The 21,259-nt window shown below is 43.3% G+C and overlaps 1 protein-coding gene across 1 annotated transcript in view; it reads left to right on the top strand.

Annotated features, from left to right (window-relative positions):
* STX11 (syntaxin 11) overlaps nucleotides 1-16,656 on the top strand; it is an 84,137-nt gene extending 67,481 nt beyond the window's left edge. Inside the window, exon 2 of the mRNA XM_075338152.1 lies at nucleotides 13,381-16,656. Within this exon, the coding sequence (XP_075194267.1) occupies nucleotides 13,386-14,243 (858 nt within the window). The 5' untranslated portion in view covers nucleotides 13,381-13,385 and the 3' untranslated portion in view covers nucleotides 14,244-16,656. The remainder of the gene's footprint in view (nucleotides 1-13,380) is intronic.
* The last annotated feature ends 4,603 nt before the right edge of the window (nucleotides 16,657-21,259 follow it).

The following is a 21,259-nucleotide window of genomic DNA, read 5'->3' as shown; positions in this document are numbered from 1 at the left end:
TATTGTGTACTTAGTGTTGTTTTGTTATGCTCCATTTCATTTGCTCTTGGGGAGTATTGCAAACTGTACTATGGTTTGTCTATAACCTGCTCATCTTGCATGCTTTATGCAATGGGGATCATGGGGAGAAAAAGCTATAGTAGGCTGAATGATTGATTGTCTCCCAATGCCTTCATTTTTAGGGAGAGCAGGATAAGTTCTGGCACTGGTTTACTTACTAGGACAATCAAAGTATCAGTCTGAATTTTATTTGCATATATATAATTTTCTGGGGGTGGGAAGCGTGCAGGGGTAGGTCAACTTTAATGTGTAATGTGAACCTTTTTATGTAGATTTATGGAAGTATTCAGAGTTGCCAGCAGTAATAAAATATAAGAACAAGCAACTATTTGCACAGTGAGCATAACTTATACTATTAAGCCGGAGTTACATTTGTGAGTGATTTGTGCGAGTCTCTCATCGCAACACCTGGCACTGCCGCACACTTTCCTGACAAGAGCGGGTCGGCTGCATAGAAATGCATGCAGCCGACCCTATCCTGTCAGGAGTGTGCGGCTGTGCCGGGTGATGTGATGCGAGATTCACGTGAGTCACTCGCAAATGTGACTCCGGCCTTAAGAGAAATCTGCTAGCAGATTTTTGATCTGTAAGCTGAAACCAGCATGCTGCAAGGGTTAACACAGAAGGTTCAGGGAAGCCTTTCTTATCAGTCCAATATTTTGTTTATGTATGTTTAAGCACCAGGACCCTTATTACAGGACTAGAAACTCACCTGCACAGCAGTTCAACACCCCCACTGCTGGGATTGTACACTAACAATGAGATGTCAATCTCTATAGAGAGCCTGGTGTGGGTGGGGGCAGCTCCCTGGGCTCAGATACATGACTAAACCTAAAAATTCTGATTGTGTTAGAATTACTGCAGCCAGTAATCTAAAGGTACTGTCACACATAACGAGATCGCTAGCGAGATCGCAGATGAGTCACCGTTTTGGTGACGCAGTAGCGATCCCGTTAGCGATCTCGTTATGTGTGACACTTACCAGCGATCAGGCCCCTGCTGTGAGATCTCTAGTCGTTGCAGAATGGTCCAGGTCATTTTCTTCAAAGGCGATGTCCTGCTGGGCAGGACACATCGCTGTGTTTGACACTGTGTGACAGGATAACAATGACTGCTGAGATCGTTATACAGGTCGCTACTGCGATCTGTATTGTTCTGCATCGCTGGTAAGATCTCACTGTGTGACATCTCACCTGCGACCTCCCAGCGACTTACCTGCGATCCCTATCAGGTCGCATCGTTTTTGGGATCGCAGGTAAGTCGTTATGTGTGAAGGTACCTTAAGTGAAACCTTATCCATCTCCTTACCTACATTGCACTACTCTCAAATGAGGTAGCAAAAACCTGCTGACACATTCCCTTTTAAGAATCTGATCACACAGCCATATTACATGTGCAAGAGCAGTAATTCACCTACTAAGGGTTGTCTGAGTTAATGTAAAAAGGTTTAGAAAGCAAGACCTGTAGATATGAAAAAATCTGTTACTTAATGGGCCCTTCTTAGTAACTCTTCAGATTTGCCTATACATTCACATGGCAAAACCAGACAGGATTTACTGATCTTCTATTCTTTTATCTTGTGCTCTCTGAGGCTCTCATTTATGAAACCTAAGGTATGTGCACACAATCAGAAGATGTGGTGTTCTAGACATGGCATCATTGATCTTGCGGAGAAGCTAATGTTCTCCATGGGAGAATGCACTGTACGTGACACAGCGTATTTTCGTGGTGTTCTCCCGCCCCAAAACACTTGCGTCTCTGCAAGAATAAACTGACTTGTTGTGACTTGGGAAGCCGCGCCGCAGGTCAGTTTATACTCGCAAAAGCACAGTGGGCATGGGATTTCCATAAATCCCATCCACTGTGCTTGCACTGTACAACACAGTGATTTGGACAAAGCGAAAATACACTGCTTCCAAAAAGCTGCCAATCCGGATTGTGTGCACTCACCCTAATAGTTTCACAAAAAAGTCTGTTTTGTGTGTGTGGTTTTTTTTTTTTTTTTTTTTTTGGCTAACAGAATTGCCAGATCCTTTTGTCTGGTGAAAACCACGAGGCTCGACAGAACTGTTGCTTTCTAATTGGGTTTGTTGGTTCTGTAGTGGATTGCCCTGTTTTGAGTGAAAAGAATTTGGTTCTGTGCTTTGCATCACGCTCACTAACAAAGTGAACAGAGCAGACAACATGCATACTTTTGACTTTAAATGTGTGGTTTATTTTCTAGAACATTTACACAAATGTTTGTTTTAGCTATGTGGTTTCAGGCTATTTATTTGCATCTTATCTTAATAATGAGTCATTTAACAGATTTTCTAGTTTTGATACATTTCCTATTTACATTTAATGCTGATTAGTTATTTTCATAATGGAGTGAATGTGACACAAAGATGAAAGATTTAGCTTAGGGGTACTTCACACACAGCGAGATCGCTACTGAGTCACGTTTTTTTGTGACCTCATTAGCGATCTCGCTGTGTGTGACACTGAGCAGCGATCTGGCCCCTGCTGTGAGATCGCTGCTCGTTACACACAGTGCTGGTTCGTTTTTTTATTGTTGCTTTACCTTCGTTACCAGCCTCCGCCGCTCTCACGCTGCCAGTGCCGGCTCCTGCTCTCTGCACATGTAGCTGCAGTACACATCGTGTAATTAACCCGATGTGTACTGTAGCTAGGAGAGCAAGGAGCCAGCGCTAAGCAGTGTGCGCGGCTCCCTGCTCTCTGCACATGTTGCAGAACAGCGACACGTGTCGTTATGATCGCTGCTTCGGCTGCTGTGTTTGACAGCTAAGCAGCGATCATAACAGCGACTTACAAGGTCGCTGCTACGTCACAGAAAATGGTGACGTAACAACGACGTCGTTGTCGCTGTCGTTTAGTGTGACCCCAGCTTTAGACATGTGCAATCTCCTAGTCGATATCCAACTGTCGTAAAGTGGAACTGACCGTTCACCTGACTTTAGAATAAACTGTGTGTGTACATGAGGATTAACATTAAGGGCCTGATTTAATCCAAGACTGGCATTGTTCACACCAGTTTGGATGCGGGGGAGTGGGGGGGGGGTTGCTGGAATCTGCTGCTTCAGAGTTATGAAGAGGCGTCTTCATGGATCAGGTCCTTTTGTGTGCTCCTCACCGCCTATCTTACTTGAGTCGGTGAGTAGAGTAAGGCTGGGTTCACACATAGCGACAGCGACATCGCTGTTACGCCACCATTTTCTATGACGTAACAGCGACCTTGTAAGTCGCTGTTATGATCGCTGCTTAGCTGTCAAACACAGCGACGCAGCAGCGATCATAACGTCGCTACATGTGCAGGGAGCCGCGCACACTGCTTAGCGCTGGCTCCCTGCTCTCCTAGCTACAGTACACATCGGGTTAATTACCCGATGTGTACTGCAGCTACATGTGCAGAAAGCAGGACCTGGCACTGGCAGCGTGAGAGCGGCGGAGGCTGGTAACGAAGGTAAATATCGGGTAACCACCTTGGTTACCCGATGTTTACCCTGGTTGCAGCTTACTGCAGCTGCCAGATGCCGGCTCCTGCTCCCTGCTCGCTTCATTTCGTCGCTCTCTCGCTGTCACACACAGCGATCTGTGCGTCACAGCGGGAGAGCAACAATAAAAAAACGAACCAGGGCTGTGTGTAACGAGCAGCGATCTCACAGCAGGGGCCAGATCGCTGCTCAGTGTCACACACAGCGAGATCGCTAATGAGGTCACTGCTGCGTCACAAAAAAACGTGACTCAGCAGCGATCTCGCTGTGTTAAGCACCCCTAAAGGCCCAGTCACACACAACGACTTAGGGGTACTTCACACACAGCGAGATCGCTGCTGAGTCACGTTTTTTGTGACGCAGCAGTGACCTCATTAGCGATCTCGCTGTGTGTGACACTGAGCAGCGATCTGGCCCCTGCTGTGAGATCGCTGATCGTTACACACAGCTCTGGTTCGTTTTTTTATTGTTGCTCTCCCGCTGTTAAGCACACATCGCTGTGTGTGACAGCGAGAGAGCAACAATCCTGAATATCCAGGGAGCAGGAGCCGGCGTCAGACAGCCTGCGGTAAGCTGTAACCAGGGTAAACATCGGGTAACCAAGGTGGTTACCCGATATTTACCTTTGTTACCAGCGTCCGCAGCTCTCACGCTGCCAGTGCCGGCTCCTGCTCCCTGCACACGCTAAGCGGTGTGAGTTGGTAACTAAGGTAAACATCGGGTAACCATACCCGATGTTTACCTTAGTTACCAGTGTCCGCAGCTTCCAGACGCCGGCTCCGTGCAAGCGCAGCGTCGCTTGCACGTCGCTGCTGACTGGGGGCTGGTCACTGGTCGCTGGTGAGATCTGCCTGTTTGACAGCTCACCAGCGACCATGTAGCGATGCAGCAGCGATCCTGACCAGGTCAGATCGCTGGTCGGATCGCTGCTGCATTGCTAAAGTGTGAAGGTACCCTTACCAGAGATCCCGAAAATGATGCAACCTGATAGGGATCGCAGGTAAGTCGCTGGGAGGTCGCAGGTGAGATGTCACACAGTCAGATATTACCAGCGATGCAGGAACAATACAGGTTGCAGTAGCGACCTGTATAACGATCTCAGCAGTCACTGTGACCCTGTCACACAGTGTCAAACACAGCGATGTGTCCTGCCCAGCAGGACATTGCCTTTGAAGAAAATGGCCTGGACCATTCTGCAACGACTAGAGATCTCACAGCAGGGGCCTGATCGCTGGTAGGTGTCACACATAACGAGATCGCTAACGGGATCGCTACTGCGTCACAGAAACCGTGACTCAGCTGCGATCTCGCTAGCGATCTTGCTATGTGTGACGGTACCTTAAGATTTAGGCTGTCTGCACTTTGCGTCATCCTAGTTGCAGTTCTAAACTCATCCTCTGGCAGAAATTGCTTTTGCCAAAGTTGCTTTTGAGCACAGAATCGTGGTAAATACGTATGCGTTTTTACCGCGTTTTAGCCACATTTTTAGCGCTTTTTACATGCTTTTCCATTGCAATTAGACAGATGTGTTTTGAACATTTAAATCACTGCTAAATAAAGTTTAAACAGTCAAACACTGAAAAAGGGAAAAAAAATGGAATACATATATAATTATTGAAATCATAACGAAAATAGTTAATTTCATATAATTATAGCGGTTTTATACTATTTTTCGCTAAAATAGCAATAAATTAATATTTTTCACTAATTTAATTGTCGGACTTTGTGTATGTGTGTAAAGGGACATATCATTCCATTATTTTGATGTCAGAAACGCATGCGTTTATGTAATCCAAAACGCATTCTATCTGCAGCTAAAAAGCAGGTAAAACGCTGGAATTTTGATGTTTCTTGCTTTTTACAACTTCTCATTGACTTCAGCCCAAATGGCAAAAACAATTGACCTGCTGCTTCTTTGAACAGAGTTTTTGCCCAAACTTATGCAAATTAAATGCAGCGTTTTGAACAACAAAATGCGCATAAGAAATCCACTTTTCCCATAGACTTTGCAGGAAAAGCAAAACGCATGCGTTTTGGCATGAAAACGCTGCAGTTCAAAACGCTGCAGAAAAGCAGGTGAAAACGCAAAGTGCGGACACAGCCTTGGGACGTAGCGAACGCCACTGCTCAACATGAATTTGACAAGCAGTGGTCGCCAGAGATGGCCAAAAATGGCATGTGAGCACCAAGAGCTGCAACATTTTAGTGCAGCTTGAAGTTGCGGTAAATCTATGCGAGTTTTCAAAGCTTTTTACACCAGAATTCTTATAAAAGCTTTAATGAATTGGGTCTGATATTAATAATCTTTAGGTGAATTGTATCCTTTCTCTTAGAGCATGCACAGCAAGACACTTATTAAACTATTAATGAATAAAGTAGTTAATTTGTGTTTCCCTGCTTCTGTTTCCTTCTGGCTATTTCATTCTCCCCTCTCCATAGACTTTTTTTATAGGCAACAGGTGTAACGTTGATTTCTCACTGAAGGCAGAACTGTAAACAGATTTGAGCAGGTTGAGGATGAAGGCCAGAAGTGACTAAGAAAACAAAGTTTCTAATCTAACCTGTACTGTTGATTTATGAAAATTAAAAAAATGTAGTTACTATTTAAAGGAATGCTGCATTTTAACATATAAAAAAATCCATATTATGAGTGTCTTAAAGGGAACCTGTCACCAGATTTTTCCCTATTAAACCAAAAATATCACCTTCTGCAGCTCCTGGGCTGCATTCTATGAACGTGCACCTTGTTGCTGGCCCCCTTTTCAGACAATCAAAACAACTTTATAAAATATTACCTTTTTCGTATGCAAATTAGTTTAGTTGGCCAGATGGTTGGGCTCAATTTCACCTTCTGTCCCCCCTCCTGACACTGTTCATCGTCCCCCAGTCTTGATTTGCATGGATGACGATGGCCCCGTCATCCTACATGCTGATGCCCATGTCTCGCGCAGGCGCAGTTAGCAAAGGCCAGTATTGTGGGCCTGAGCAGAAACTAACCCTCTCGCGCGCCGGTGATGTATTTGCGCACAGGCTTGAGATTATGGGCAGGTACTAGGATGACACTGATGAGGTCATGGACAGTGCCGCCCATAATCTTGAGCCTGCGCAAATGCATCACCGGCGCGCGAGAGGGATAGTTTTTGCTCAGGCCCGCGATACTGGCCTCTGCTAACTGCGCCTGCGCGAGACATGGGCATCAGCGTGTAGGATGACGGGGCCGTCGTCATCCATGCAAATCAAGACTGGGGGACGACCAACAGAGTCAAAAGGGGGGACAGAAGGTGAAATTGAGCCCACCCATCTGGCCAACTAAACTAATTTGCATACGAAAAGGTAATATTTTATAAAGTTTTGTCTGAAAAGGGGGCCAGCAACAAGGTGCACCTTCATAGAATGCAGCCCAAGAGCTGCAGAAGGTCATATTTTTTGTTTAATAGGGAAAAATCTGGTGACAGCTTCCGTTTAAATGTAGCTTGGGGATTGCAGCTGGATGTTGGTTGGAGTGGCAGAAGAATCGGCTAAGGAAGAAATACTACATGTAGACCACTCCACTCCAAATGGCATTAAAATGCAAATTCTTTTTTCAGCAGGGATTAAACACAAATTATTACTAGTCCAGGAATAACCTGACTTATGTCATATCTTTAATTATTTTAGAATAAAGACTTTATATTTTTATTTAAAAAAAAAGATTTATTTCAACGTTGCGTGCTTATATTATGGTAGTTTTGAATATTATTAGACCCTGCTGCAGATGTCAACTGGGGATCTTGGGAGCAATATCGTTTTTGGGAGAAAAGAGCGATAGTGTTATAGCTTTGACCCTCTTAGACCACATGCACACGCTGAGTATTTGGTGAGGCTTTTTTTTTTTTTACTTTAGTATGTATAAGTCAAAACCAAGAGTGGGTAAAAAATGCAGAAGTGGTTCAGTGTTTCTATTATACTTTTCCTCTGATGGCTCCACTCCACTTGGTTTTGTCTTACTAAAGGCCCAGTCACACTAAACAACTTACCAGCGATCCCAACAACGATCCAACCTGATAGGGATCGCTGGTAAGTTGCTAGGAGGTTGCTGGTGAGATGTCACACTGCGATGCTCCAGCGACCCCACCAGCAACCTGACCTGGCAGGGATCGCAGGAGCGTGGCTACACGAGTTGCTGGTGAGCTCACCAGCAACCAGTGACCAGCCCCCAGCCAGCAGCGCCGCGTGGAAGCGATGCTGCGCTTGGTAACTAAGGTAAATATCGGATAACCAACCCGATATTTACCTTGGTTACCAGCACACACCACTTAGCGCTGGCTCCCTGCTCTCCTAGCTACAGTACACATGGGGTTAATTACCCAATGTGTACTGCAGCTACATGTGCACAGAGCAGGGAGCCGCGCACACTGCTTAGCGCTGGCTCCCTGCTCTCCTAGATCCAGTACACATGGGGTTAATTACCCGATGTGTACTGCAGCTACATGTGCACAGAGCAGGAGCCGGCACTGACAGCGTGAGAGCGGCGGAGGCTGGTAACGAAGGTAAATATCGGGTAACCAAGGTAAGTGCTTCTTGGTTACCCGATGTTTACTGTGGTTACCAGAGTCCGCAGAAGCCGGCTCCTGCTGCCTGCACATTTAGTTGTTGCTCTGTCGCTGTCACACACAGCGATGTGTACTTCACAGCGGGAGAGCAACAACTAAAAAATGGCCCAGGACATTTAGCAACAACCAACGACCTCACAGCAGGGGCCGGGTTGTTGCTGGATGTCACACTAAGCAACATCACTAGCAACATCGCTGTTACGTCACAAAAGTTGTTCGTTAGCAGCGATATTGCTAGCGATGTTGTTTAGTGTGACTGGGCCTTAAGGCCGGCTTCACACTTGCGATTAACTCGCACGAGTGCAATGCGAAAAATTCTCGCATTGCACTCGGACCAATGTTAATCAATGAGGCAGCTCCCATCTGCTATTTTTTCTCAGTCCAAATCTGACTGAGAAAAAAAATCACAGCATGCTGCGTTTTGGTGAGTTTCTCGCGCGATTCTCTCCAATGCAACTCTATGGGAGCGGGTAAATAAACGGATGTCACACGGACGGCACACACCATTTTAGTGACATCAGTTTTTCTAAATACATTTATTGCATGTTTCAGAAAACACTGGAAATGAGTGAGGTCTCACAATGTCGGTCAATCTCTATCTCTGTCAGTCGGTCTCTCCCTCTCTGTCTATATCTCTTTGCCCATGTCGGTCTATACCCCCCCCTCCCCCCAGCCCCTCTCTCTCATACTCACTGATCCCCGATCACCAGCGTGGCGCTGCACGGCATTCACACTGCTCTGGCGGCTTCTCTTTTGAAAAAGCCGGCCGCTCATTATTCAATCTCGTATTCCCTGCTTCCCCCGCCCACCGGCGCCTATAATTGGTTGCAGTCAGACACGCCCCCACGATGAGTGACAGCTGTCTCACTGCAACCAATGACAGCTGCCGGTGGGTGGGTCTATATCATGAAGTAAAATAAATAAAGAATTAAAAAAAAAATGGCGTGCGGTCCCCCCCAATTTTGACACCAGCCAGGGTAAAGCCACACAGCTGAAGGCTGATATTCTTAGGATGGGGAGCTCCACGTTATGGGGAGCCCCCCACCCTAAAAATATCAGCCTGCAGCCGCCCGGAATTGCTGCATCCATTAGATGTGACAGTCCCGGGACTGTACCCGGCTCATCCTGAATTGCCCTGGTGCGGTGGCAATCGAGGTAATAAGGAGTTAATGGCAGCAGCCCATAGCTGCCACTAAGTCCTAGGTTATTCATGGCAGGTGTCTCCCCAAGATACCTTCCATGATTAACCTGTTAGTTAAAGAAAATAAACACACACATCCAAAAAATCCTAATAAATGACAAAAAACAACCTCTTTCACCATTTTATTAAAGTCCCCATATACCCCTCCAGGTCCGACGTAATCCACAGAGGTCCCACGACTCTTTCAGCTCTGCTACATCAGAAGCTGACAGAGCGGTCACAGACCACGACTGCTCTCTGTGAGCTCCCCGCAGCGACTGAAGTGAGTCTCGCTATCAGCAATGACGTCACTCAGGTTACCCACGGCCACAGATCTCAGCTGGAGGACTTCTGCTGTGGCCGCGGGTAACCTCAGTGATGGCACCGCTGATAGCGCATATCACTGCAGTCACTCGGGATTTGCGGTCACCGGTGAGACCTTCACCGGTGACCGAAAATCAGGCCATGCCACACAGACAGAGCCGCGGGATGACAATGAAGTCGGGTGAAGTTCATCCAACTTAATTCTGATCGCGCGGCTCTCTGTGTCTGCTGTCAGCGGCCATTCAGCTCTGCTACATGGCTCTGTCTGTATCTGCTGTCAGCGGCCATGTAGCAGAGCTGAATGGCAGATGACATAGCTGCTGAGAATAAAAACAGATCCCATACGCATCAAACAAGGATTGCACACGGACTACAATCAATTGAAAAATCAGAGATTCGCATTGCTGTTGCATTGCACACTGATCATAACGTGAACAGAGCTCATGCTACTCTCTAGCATGAGACTCAGACCGAGGTAAAAAAAAACAACTCACCAGATACTCAACGTGTGCACGTGGCCTAAGCATCTGTATAAAAGATGCCATTAGTGCTTATCAGAAACCCCCTTTAGGCTATGTGTCCACGTTGCTTTTTACCTGCTTTTTTGCTGCTTTTTCAACTGCAGCGTTTAATGCCAAAATGGATGTGTTCTGCTTTTCAAGCAAAGTCTATGGGAATTTGGGTTTCTTGTGCCCACTATGCAGTTCAAACTGCAGCCTTTTTGTTGCAGAACTTTGGACAAAAACTCAGCTTTGCAGTGCAAAACCCAAATGGCAAAAACAATTGACATGTCAATTGTTTTTGCCATTTGCGTTTTGAACTGCAAAGCAGAGTTTTTTCACAAATTTCTGCCAGAAAATGGCTGCAGTTTGAACAGCATAGTGGGCACAAGAAACCCAAATTCCCATAGACTTTGCTTGAAAAGCAGAACACATCCATTTTGGCATTAAACGCTGCAGTTGAAAAAGCAGCAAAAAAGCAGGTAAAAAGCAACGTGGACACATAGCCTTAAAGTTAAAAATAGTCACGGCTTATTGACCACACCCTAGCATCTGTCGCTGCAGCTGATCACACTTCAGGAGTAAAACAGAAAGTCACAGAAACATTAGCACTGTGTTTTCTTTTAGGGTGCGTGCCCACGATCAGTGTTCAGTGTTTTGGACGCAGCATACTTCAGCTGCATCCAAAACGCTGCATTGTACAGTACAAGCATAGTGGATGGGATTTCTAGAAATCCCATGCCCACTTTGCCTTTTTTTTTTTTTTTTTTTCTTCTTTTTACAGCAAACACTGATCTGCAGTGCGACTTTCCGAGCCGCAAAATGTCAGTTGTTTGCTGCGGAGTCGCAAGTGTCCTCCGTATGGAGAACACAAGTGAGAGACTGCAGCGCACCGAACCCAGATCGTGGCAACGCCCCCACTGTACACCATTTGATACTAATCCTACAGTGGGGGCAATTTTTCAATATTGTGACCTAACACCTTCTGTAAATTTAATTGTATATTTAGTCACATCATTTCATCATTTGGATATTTAATTTACCCCTTTGGTGATGTCCATCTTTTTCTTGTCAGGGTTGCCCCTTATATCTAGGGACAGGGAAAAGGATAGGCGACGTGGAATGGGAGTGCCCGGAAACTTAAGGTGTCATACCCTCCGTTGTTAGCTAGGGGCGTATCCTTCCCTGAGGATTTGCCAGGCCCATTTCCATGCATATATTTTTCCCTTTTCTTCTGGTCATCCTGACCTAGTACTAATTTTTACATGCAATTGTGCATTTGTGTGGTTTGTTGGGGTTTTTTTTTTTTTTTTTTTTTTTTTTGGGGTGTATATTTTAATAATTTATCAATAAAGTATTTTTGTTGGGGATTTGAGACTATTTGTTAGGCTGGAATCACACTTGCAAGTGTAAAATTGGACCGAGTCTCATGCTAGAAAGTAGGACTATTTCTTCTCACATTTCATCAGTGTGCAATCAGTTTTTTTTTTTCCTCAGCAGCTGCTACTCATGTACGGTTATGTACAGGAGCATTTACAGTGTTCTCTGCTACATGATATAAATGTTTTGAGAAAAACTGATGTCACTAGGATGGTCCGTATGACATCCATTTTTTTCCACGCACCCATAGAATTGCACTGAAGAGACTCGCGCGAGAAACTCACCAAAACGTAGCATGCTGCGATTCTCTTCTCTTCTTTTTTTTTTTTTTTTTTTCTCAGTCCGATTTTGAACTGAGAAAAAAATAGCAGATCGGCGGTGCCTCATTTATTAACATTGGTCTGAGTGCAATGGGAGATTTTCTAGCATTGCACTCGTGCGAGTTAATCGCAAGTGTGACTCCAGCCTAAGTCATTTAATACTCTGCCCGTTTCTATTTCTCTTCCTTTTGTTAATTTCACAGAGTAACTGCAGACTTGTCATTTTAGATCAGACAACCCTTATCAAGGGTTTGTCCACTACTAGGACAATACCTTGAGACTCCACTTGTTTCCCCCAGTTAAAATAAGACCCTGTACTCTCTTCCCATTCAGAAACTATTCCAGCGCTGTTGGTAACTGCGGTTTGGGGCTCATGTGACATTGACATTGCAAGAGCCCTGTGTTTAATCACCATCTGTTTCTCTCTCCACGCCTTTGGACCAAATGAGCAATCAACAGGAAATGAGTGGCAGCCGCAGCATTACTTCTGGTTCATTAACTCATTTGATTCTACGCCAGGGAGAGAGAAGCCGGCGGTGATTGGATGCAAGGCTAGCGTAAAGTCACAATGTCACGTGAATCCCGAACCGCAGTTACAGACAGCACTGGAATGGTGCCTGAATGGAGGGGAGTAGAGGGTCTTTTATTTTAACTGGGGGAAAACAAGTGGAATCAGAAGGAGTTGTCCTAGTAGTGGACAACTTCTTTAAGGTTCCCCAGATAAATGTTCCTTCACAATAATAATATTAATAATAATAATAGTAATATATTTATTCATTTATATAGCGCTGTTAATTCCACAGCGCTTTACATACATTATGAACTCCAATGGGGACAGTGTTGCCAATCTAGGTTTCCTACAAGTATGTTTTTGGAGTGTGGGAGGAAACCGGAGAACCCGGAGGAAACCCAGGCAAACATGGGGATAACATACAAACTCCTTGTAGATGGTGTCCTTGGTGGGATTTGAACCTAGGATCCCAGCGCTGCAAGACTGCAGTGCTAACCACTGAGACACCGTGCCACCCACCCAGTGTAAAGTACTCCTAACCTGTAATATTATTATTATATTTTTCAAGTAAGGCATCCAGGACTTACACTTTTTTTTTTTTTTTTTTTTTTTTATATAATTTCTTTAAATCAGCCATTACGTCATGTGGCAATGAGTTTTTTTGTAATCTCACACCTAAATGCATTAAGGAATCGCCATCTGTAATTATGATTAAACCTTGTTAGCACCCCTTGTCACTGTCACAGGCCTCAAGATCACACCCAAGTCTTCGTTATTCCAAACTGAGTAACCCCAAGTTTGATAACCTGTCCTATTGTTGAAGTCCACCCATTCTTTTAACTTTGGTTGCTCTTCTCTGTGCTGGCTCTGGCTTAGTTATGTCCTTCTTGTACAATGTAGCACAAAATTCTACGCACTATGGTCTTGGTCGGCAGATTAGTTTTATATAGATTGTATATCTTTTTTTTTTTTTTTTTTCTCCACCAATGTTTACTAAAATCTCTTTATTTTGTTTACAGTCATCATGAAGGACCGTCTGAGCGAGCTGTTGGAATATGCAAGACTTCACAGTCAATATGTTGAGAGTACTGATGAGAACATTGCCCAGGACATTGCTATGTTTGAAACTGACCATTCTTTAGAAGTCATGTACCGAGAAATACAACTCATTCGGACAGAAAACCATTTGTTAAAGGTTGAAGTGAAACGTTTGGGGAAGCAAACCACTCGCTTTCTTACTTCTATGCGTCGCCTTAGCAGCATAAAAAGAGACTCCAACAGTATCGCTAAAGATATTAAGCTACGCGGAGAAGGTATACACAGGAGACTCCAGAACCTCAAAAACCTCAGTGAAGATGCTGAAAGCAAGCATGGGGAAAATTCAGTCATCGCACGTGTGTCCAAATCTCAATATGTTACCCTTACACGTGCTTTCCAGCAAGCCATGGTTGAATACAATGAAGCTGAGATGGTTCAACGGGAGAACTGTAAAATTCGAATCCAACGTCAGCTTGAGATTATGGGGAAAGATGTTTCTGGAAACCAGATTGAAGATATGATTGAACAAGGGAAATGGGATGTCTTCTCTGAAAATCTACTTTCTGATGTTAAAGTTGCGCGATCGGCACTGAATGAAATAGAAACACGACACAAGGAGCTCATTAAGTTAGAGACCCGTATAAAAGAGGTCCATGATCTGTTCTTGCAGATGGCCTTACTAGTTGAAGAGCAGGCTGAGACTCTGAATGTTGTTGAATTAAACATGGAGAAAGTAAAAGATTATGTTGGGGCAGCAAAAACTCAAATCAAACAAGCTGTAGAGTACAAGAAAAAGAATCCATGCCGCAGGATGTTCTGTTGTTGTTGTCCTTGCTGTGACTGAAGCCCTAAACTATACACTAGTCTGTGGGACTATGAACAGTCTTTCATAAAGTTTCCAACCGTATTTATAGAATTGTAGTGCCTTATAAGAATCCAACAAGTGCTTCATATTGTTTTAAAATGTATGTATGGATACAACTTAGTTTTTTTGTCTTGTTTTATTCTTTGCATAGTTCTTATTTTATATGTTGTGTATCAAAACTAACATGGATGTTTCAAGGAGCTCTTAATAAAAAGGAACAATATTAGAAAAAAACAACCCCTCAAACCTGACTGTTTACACTCAATTATTTATTCATACAACAGTTTCTTCTCTTCTCCACTACAATTAGAGGGGTAACCCATTTAAAAATGGAATACATAGCTGTCACATTTTTTTTTTCAATGTTTGTTTTTGAAATCCCAAATGTTTTTAGAAGCTTGAGGAGTAATACGATATAACTGCCCATATTTATTTTTATATTTTTCTTAATGATACAGCATATTGAACCATTACCTGGGTAATGACAGACTCTTGTTCCTTGATGTCATGACTTTGTTTTGAAGAGCAGAAAAGATGTGTTTTTGGATTTATTTTTTTTTGTTTTTTTTTTTGTTTTTCTCTCCCAGTAGTTGCATCTTTTATGATTTTTGATAGTTCGTGGATTTGCTCATACAAAGATTTACACTTAAAATCCTATTGCTTTAATGCTGTGGCCATTGACATGCAAGTTTGTAGTTTAACACTTGTACACTTGATACAAACTATTAGCACAACATTCCTTTTTGTTATATTTATATTTTGGTTTTCTTAATCTAAAACTTTTCACGATTTTAAGTGGAGAAAATGTCCCAAGCACTGATTGTGTCAGCACTGTGATCTCACCAATCCCAGGAAAGTTGTATCATTGTTCCCTCTACATATCTAGCTGTAGAAGTCTTTGGTAGCCTGCTCCAAATTTGGAGGTTCTCTATAGCTATACTGTGGACTTCTACATGAAGCTATTATTAGCATTTACACATGAAAAGATTTTGCCAATTAAAATGAATCGGTGCTACAGAAACTGTCTAAGAAAATGCACTGCTTGGTATATTCCCAATGAATGAGGCTTGATTTGTCCTCATCTTTGTGTTGGAGGTATAGGATGTTTTTGCTCAAACCTTGTGCAGGATTAACAGCACCACTGTCCATAGACACTACATTCAGTGTCTGTAGTGGGTAAAAAAACCTGAGGGGATTAATGGCTGAATGCTTTTGTGTAATCAACATCACTAGGAGTGTCAGATATGCACAATTGATGGGCCGAATGCGCAACACAATGATCCTCTTATGTACTTCTTCTTAGTTGGATGTCTTGAGGGAGGTGCTTTTAAAGAGAACCTGTTGGCTGATTCATGCTACCTGAACCACAGGCCCCATGAATCAGAAACTGGATCCTGTATTCCTAAACATCTATTTGAAAGTGTGGCCAGGACGAGTTATTTATGACAATAGTAGGTCCCACTGACTTCTCCCAGTCTTATCTGCTAGACTGACAGGTCTCTAACTATGTACATTTATAGTCAGACTAAACCCAAACACACACATTCCGAGTGAACTGTCAGTCCAGCTGAGCAGACTGGGAGAAGTCGATGGGGACCTGCCTCTTGGGCTAGATACTTTATACCTGCCCACGAGTTCAACCTTTTTTTTCTTTTCTCCTGATATTCTGCAATGGTTCAGTATAAAACAGAGATGCTTGGAATGTAGGAGACTGTGTGTGATACATGAACCAGCTGATGGGTTTCCTTTTAAATATGTTTTCTGCCTATAGGAAGGATCACAGTTGTACAGATTTCAGCATATATTCACCTATATTGATTTGTCTCAGACTTTAGGTCAATTTTTAATATTTGTTAGTGAGTAAAGGCTGATTGGGTACATTTTTGGTAAGCGGTTTTCTCCTTTCACTGATTTTTAGGACTGAGGATCAGGCATAAGTATAATAACTGAGTTATACTTGCCCTTCTTGAGTCCATCTGTGTCTACTGTGGCCCCGAGAACTGTAAATTACTGCAATGACTGGAGTGGTCACATCAACAATCACCGAGCTCACTGGCTTGTGCCATCAACTTTGGCTGAGCCACTGAGGACAGCGATCAACTACAGTAGCTTTTATCTGCGCTGCGGCTGATCAACTGAAACCAGGGCTGTTGTGGAGACACATCGCTGGACTGGGGAAAAACACGTAGAGCTCAGTTTTGTACATATTGCTAACCCTTTGGATTAAAAATAGGCAAAATGAGACAATCCCTTTCGATTTTTTTGGTTTATATCTTTATACATAAGCAAAACTCATGCATGTTATCATTGTAAATCACTTTTTAGGCTGTTGCACATAATGTATCACTTCTGTATAACATTTTGTATCCTGTTTTTGAATAAAAATTGAAATTCTCAGAGCTGAATGATAATCTTGCATTGTATTTATATATGCTGACCTTTTAAAATGTAATATTTTAAGCCACTCAGGATTATTTAGTGACACTACAGAATATTCTGCACCTCCCTGGCATCTCCAGAAAAATGCCAGATATTGTGGCCGCTGCAGGAAAATGGCAACCATTCAGATAAAGGACCGACAATGAAATATAGGCTGTCTGAGCCCCCCACTGAACTCCCAACCTGAATCTTAGGGGCTATGATTTTAACATCCTAAAAGTAGATTTAGACAGGGGTAGCTTTCCTTTTTTAAAAGGACAATCCTGGATTTTTCCAAAAAAACAGGCCCAGGGAAGGAAATATGTTACGCTAAGTGCACACATCAGGTTTTTGTCGTCAGGCAGACTCCGGCGTGTGAGTCCCGCAACGGATCCGGCAAAATTTGTGAAAAACCAGATGCGCTAGACCGTTTTTTTTTTTTGTTTTTTTTCCGGATCTCGCATATCTGATTCGTCAAAAACCAGATCCTGTGCATACGGTTTTTCATCCGGCGCATACGGTTTTCTGTCAGTTTTTTTTTTACGGACCCATTTTTTTGGTGATATTTTTTTTTTTTTTCTTTGCCCCTTTCCTATACATGTTTTGGTGTCTACGAACTCTCACTGACCTGAGGCATCACACCCACGCATTAGTTTTACCATATAGTGAACACAGTGAATAAAATATCTCAAAAACCATAGTGTTATCGCACTTTTTGTGGAATTTTTCTGCATTTGGATTTTTGACGTTTTCCAGTACACTATATGGTAAAACTGATGGTTTCATTTAAAAGTACAGCTCTTTCCACAAAAAATGAGCCCTCACATGACCATATTGACTGAAAAATTAAAAAGTTACGTCTCTCAGAAGAATGGCGAAAAAAAAAAGCGAAAAATCGGCCAGTCGTGAAATAAATCCCTTAATCCCCCCTTTATTACATATATAACACATATGTAAGGTTTAAAAACCCTTAATTTAAAAAAAAAAACTAAACAAAACATTTTTCCCCATTTGTATACACCATGTTTTTTTAAATAAAGACCCCCAAAGTACCATAGGTGCTTTCCTTTGAGAAATAACCCAATCATGTAACATTACCTTTAAAATGACACACCAAATACAAGGTTTTGGAACACGTTTAATATTTCTTTTTTTAATCTTTTTTTTTTTTTTTTTTTTTTTTTTTTCCTGCAATGGAGGAGCTACATGGCTCTTTATTAAAATACAAGGACCATAATAGTACAAAACAAACGTGCCTCAAAAATGGGGACCTCCTGGCTGGCGGATGGCTGGCTGCAGGCGGATGGCTGGCAGGGTTTCAGCAGGCTGGCAGGGTTGGGCAGCAGGCAGTGTTGGCCTTGGTTGGCAGGCAGTCATCACAGTGAGGAGTGAGGGATGTATATAGCTGTGTTGTGCCAGTTTGAGCATGCTCCGTTTAAAAAAACGGATCCGTCCATGTATTCCGTTTTTTGCCGGATCCGGCATCCATAGACAGTCATTGTACATTGCGGCAGGATGCGATTTTTCTCATGAGACCAAAAACGTCTAGGTCTACGTTTTTTCCGACCGCCAGATCAGACAATTACGCCGGATCCGGCAAAAACCGGAGAGAACGCACAGCCATGCGGCACAATCCAGTGCTAATGAAAGTCTATGTGGGAAAAAAACGGATCCGGCGACAGCTGTCGCCGCATCCGGTTTTTCAGAAATGCGCCGAATTGTGCCGCACAGCAAAAAACTGATGTGTGTACATTTTAAAAAAACTTAAAACTACTCGCTTATTCATTCCATCACTGATTTTGTTGGGCACTCCTGGTAATGTATGCATGATGTCGCATCAATGATTCACGTAGCCACTGCAGCCAATCATAACAATCAGTGAGATCATGGTTGCTTGTAATACACAAGAGCGCAGAGGTCATTTGATGGGCTGCAGCAGTTAAGTGAATGATGGATATTTTTTTTTCACGATTGCTGCAGGTTTAGAGGGGATCATTGGAGTGGGAATGGATTGAATAGGTGAGTAAAGCAAGTTTTATTTTAAGACCTCTCCTGCTCTTGGCCAGGGCAAGCCCTTTTTAATTGCTTGTGAACACATACAACAAAATAAAACTCTAAACCTGTTGGATTAGGGAGAATCCCTGAAGCCTAGAACAAGGGTGTCAGGGTACTGAGTAATTTCATGACTATTTCCAAATACTGCAAATACAGCACTGTTAGGAAACTAACACACTGCTACTCATTTGGGTTCCCTGGCGTAGGAGAAATATCCCCAATAAATAAAAGTTAAGTTTGCAAATGCATTGCTTTACTTGGCCTGCACTTACCTTCAGTACATTCAGGGTATGTGCGCACGCTGCGTTCTGGCGTGATAAACTGCAGCATTTTGTCACTGCATGTGCGTTTCAAAATGCATCCAAAACGCGTTTTGGGTGCATTTTGAATGCAGTTTGGATGCTTGCTCTACCACAGACAGAGGAAAAGCATCCAAAACGCACAAAAGAAGTGACATGATGCTTTTTTAAACACATCAATTTTGTCAAATATTTGGCATCCAAAACGCTGCATTTAAAAACTGAATGTGAATTTGCTTAATTCTCATAGACTTTGCTGGGGATGCACAATGCATGCATTTACGCTGCAGTTTAAAACTCTGCGTAAACGCATGAGAAAACGCAACATGCGCACACAGCCTCAATTACAGAGAAGTCTTCCCAATTCTATGGTGCCACTAAATTCATCTCTTCTAGGATGACTTGTCTATTCTTGTAATATGAATCTACACTCTGGCAAGGCTGCTTTCACACATCCGGTTTTTGCAGTGCGACTCAATCCGTCTCAAAAACCTATGCAACGGATGCGGCGAAAAAAACTGATCCGTTGCATAAGTTTTTCCATGCGGCTCGTCTGTTTTTTGACGGATGCGGCTTGATACTGAGCATGCGTGATACGGTTTTTTCGCCGCACAAAAAAAGTTCCAGGCAACGTTCCATCCGGCCGCCGAATGGGCTAAATATGCCGCATCCGGCAAAAACCGGGCGCAACGCAAGGCCATGCGGCACAATATGGCGCTAATGCAAGTCTATGCGGAAAAAACGCAACCGGCGGCAAAAAAAAAAAGTTGCGTTTTTTCTGCAAAGGGCCGTATTGTGCCGCTCAGCAAAAACCGGATGTGTGAAAGCAGCCTAATCAAAGTATTTAAGACACTCCACTTTCTCTGCATGTGATAGGTGCTCCTCGACATTGGTAACATTGCAAGAATGTGACATGTAATAATGTATATATTCTTTCCCATTTTTAGTAGTTAAAATGGGAGTTTCTCCCCATGCGCAGGTGACGTGACTACGATATTCCACAAAAGCAATTCTTGTAATATTAAACCTAATGCATGTACTTTGTAAATCGTTTTCAAGGTGGAACATGGTCTAAAGAATGTTAAACTTCCACGACTCAGTCAATTAGCCTACAAGTTGCATAACAAAAGCTATTGTAATATGTTACAAGTTGATTGAAACACCATGTTGAACTGCCTAAGGGCAAAGAGCTGCTGTATATTGTCACTCGTTGTCGTGTCTGCTACAATTTACACTGTGCAGATTGAAGTATAAACATATTTTATAGCTGAGTAAAAAGAGCCAAGCTTAAAGGGGTTACTCAGGACTTCTCTTATGTTTTTATTTTTTTTTACGTATGCAGCTAAGAACTTGCAGGTAATGGCGAAAGAGCTGCCTGTTCTGCACTATATCAATCTCTGAAGGCTATGAGCAGTCACTGATCTTTCCTGGAGGTGATTCTGCGGCCTCCAGTCATGTTGACCAAATCGGTTTCTTCTCCTCCGATCTGCTCTGCAGACACAGCCAATATCATACTGATTGACAGTTGGTTCCATGCTACTTGACATTGGCAGTAGTGATAAGCGAGCAGAATCATGCTCAGGTGCTCTCTATTCAAAACTAGAGATGAGCGAACTTTCCAAGGTTCGGTTTGCCAACTTTCCCGATGTTCAACGACTTTAACCTAACCCCTCTGAATTCAATGGGAGGCAAAACTAAAGGCATAGACAATACCTTTTGGGGGGGAGGGGAAGGGGGCGGGGGCATAAGCTGCCAAAACAGATCAAGGCACAGACATTAGCTTCCTAGACTATTAGCATAAGGTGGATGAGTGACAAGTGTGAGCCTGGTGGGCTGGGAGCCCTCATTCAACAGCTCAAACTGCTTTTCTGCTCAGCTACACTGAGGTGGCACTATTATTAGATTCATAAACTGTTATTGCTAGACAGTTAAGGTCGACGAGTGAAAGGTAGTTGCATGCTTGTCAGTCTGAGTCCTACTGCTACAGGTAACACACAACAAGGAGACCTAACTAAGAGTCCCCATATCCATTTTCCCAAAATTAGGGGCAGACTACAAATAGTATAATAGCGCAGCATGGATGCATGGGACAGGGCTTGCCCCAGCATTTCTACCTTTAAAAAAAATAAATTGATCTGTAACAAGTGGATGAGTGACAGGTGTAGGCCTGATGCTATGAGACCCCTGCCACTACAGGCAACACACAACATAGAGACCCAACTT

Source organism: Anomaloglossus baeobatrachus, chromosome 3 (genome assembly GCF_048569485.1).
Source record: "Anomaloglossus baeobatrachus isolate aAnoBae1 chromosome 3, aAnoBae1.hap1, whole genome shotgun sequence".
NCBI lineage: Eukaryota > Metazoa > Chordata > Amphibia > Anura > Aromobatidae > Anomaloglossus > Anomaloglossus baeobatrachus.
The sequence above is the reverse complement of the archived record's forward strand: the minus strand, read 5'-3'. Positions and strand labels throughout refer to the sequence as shown.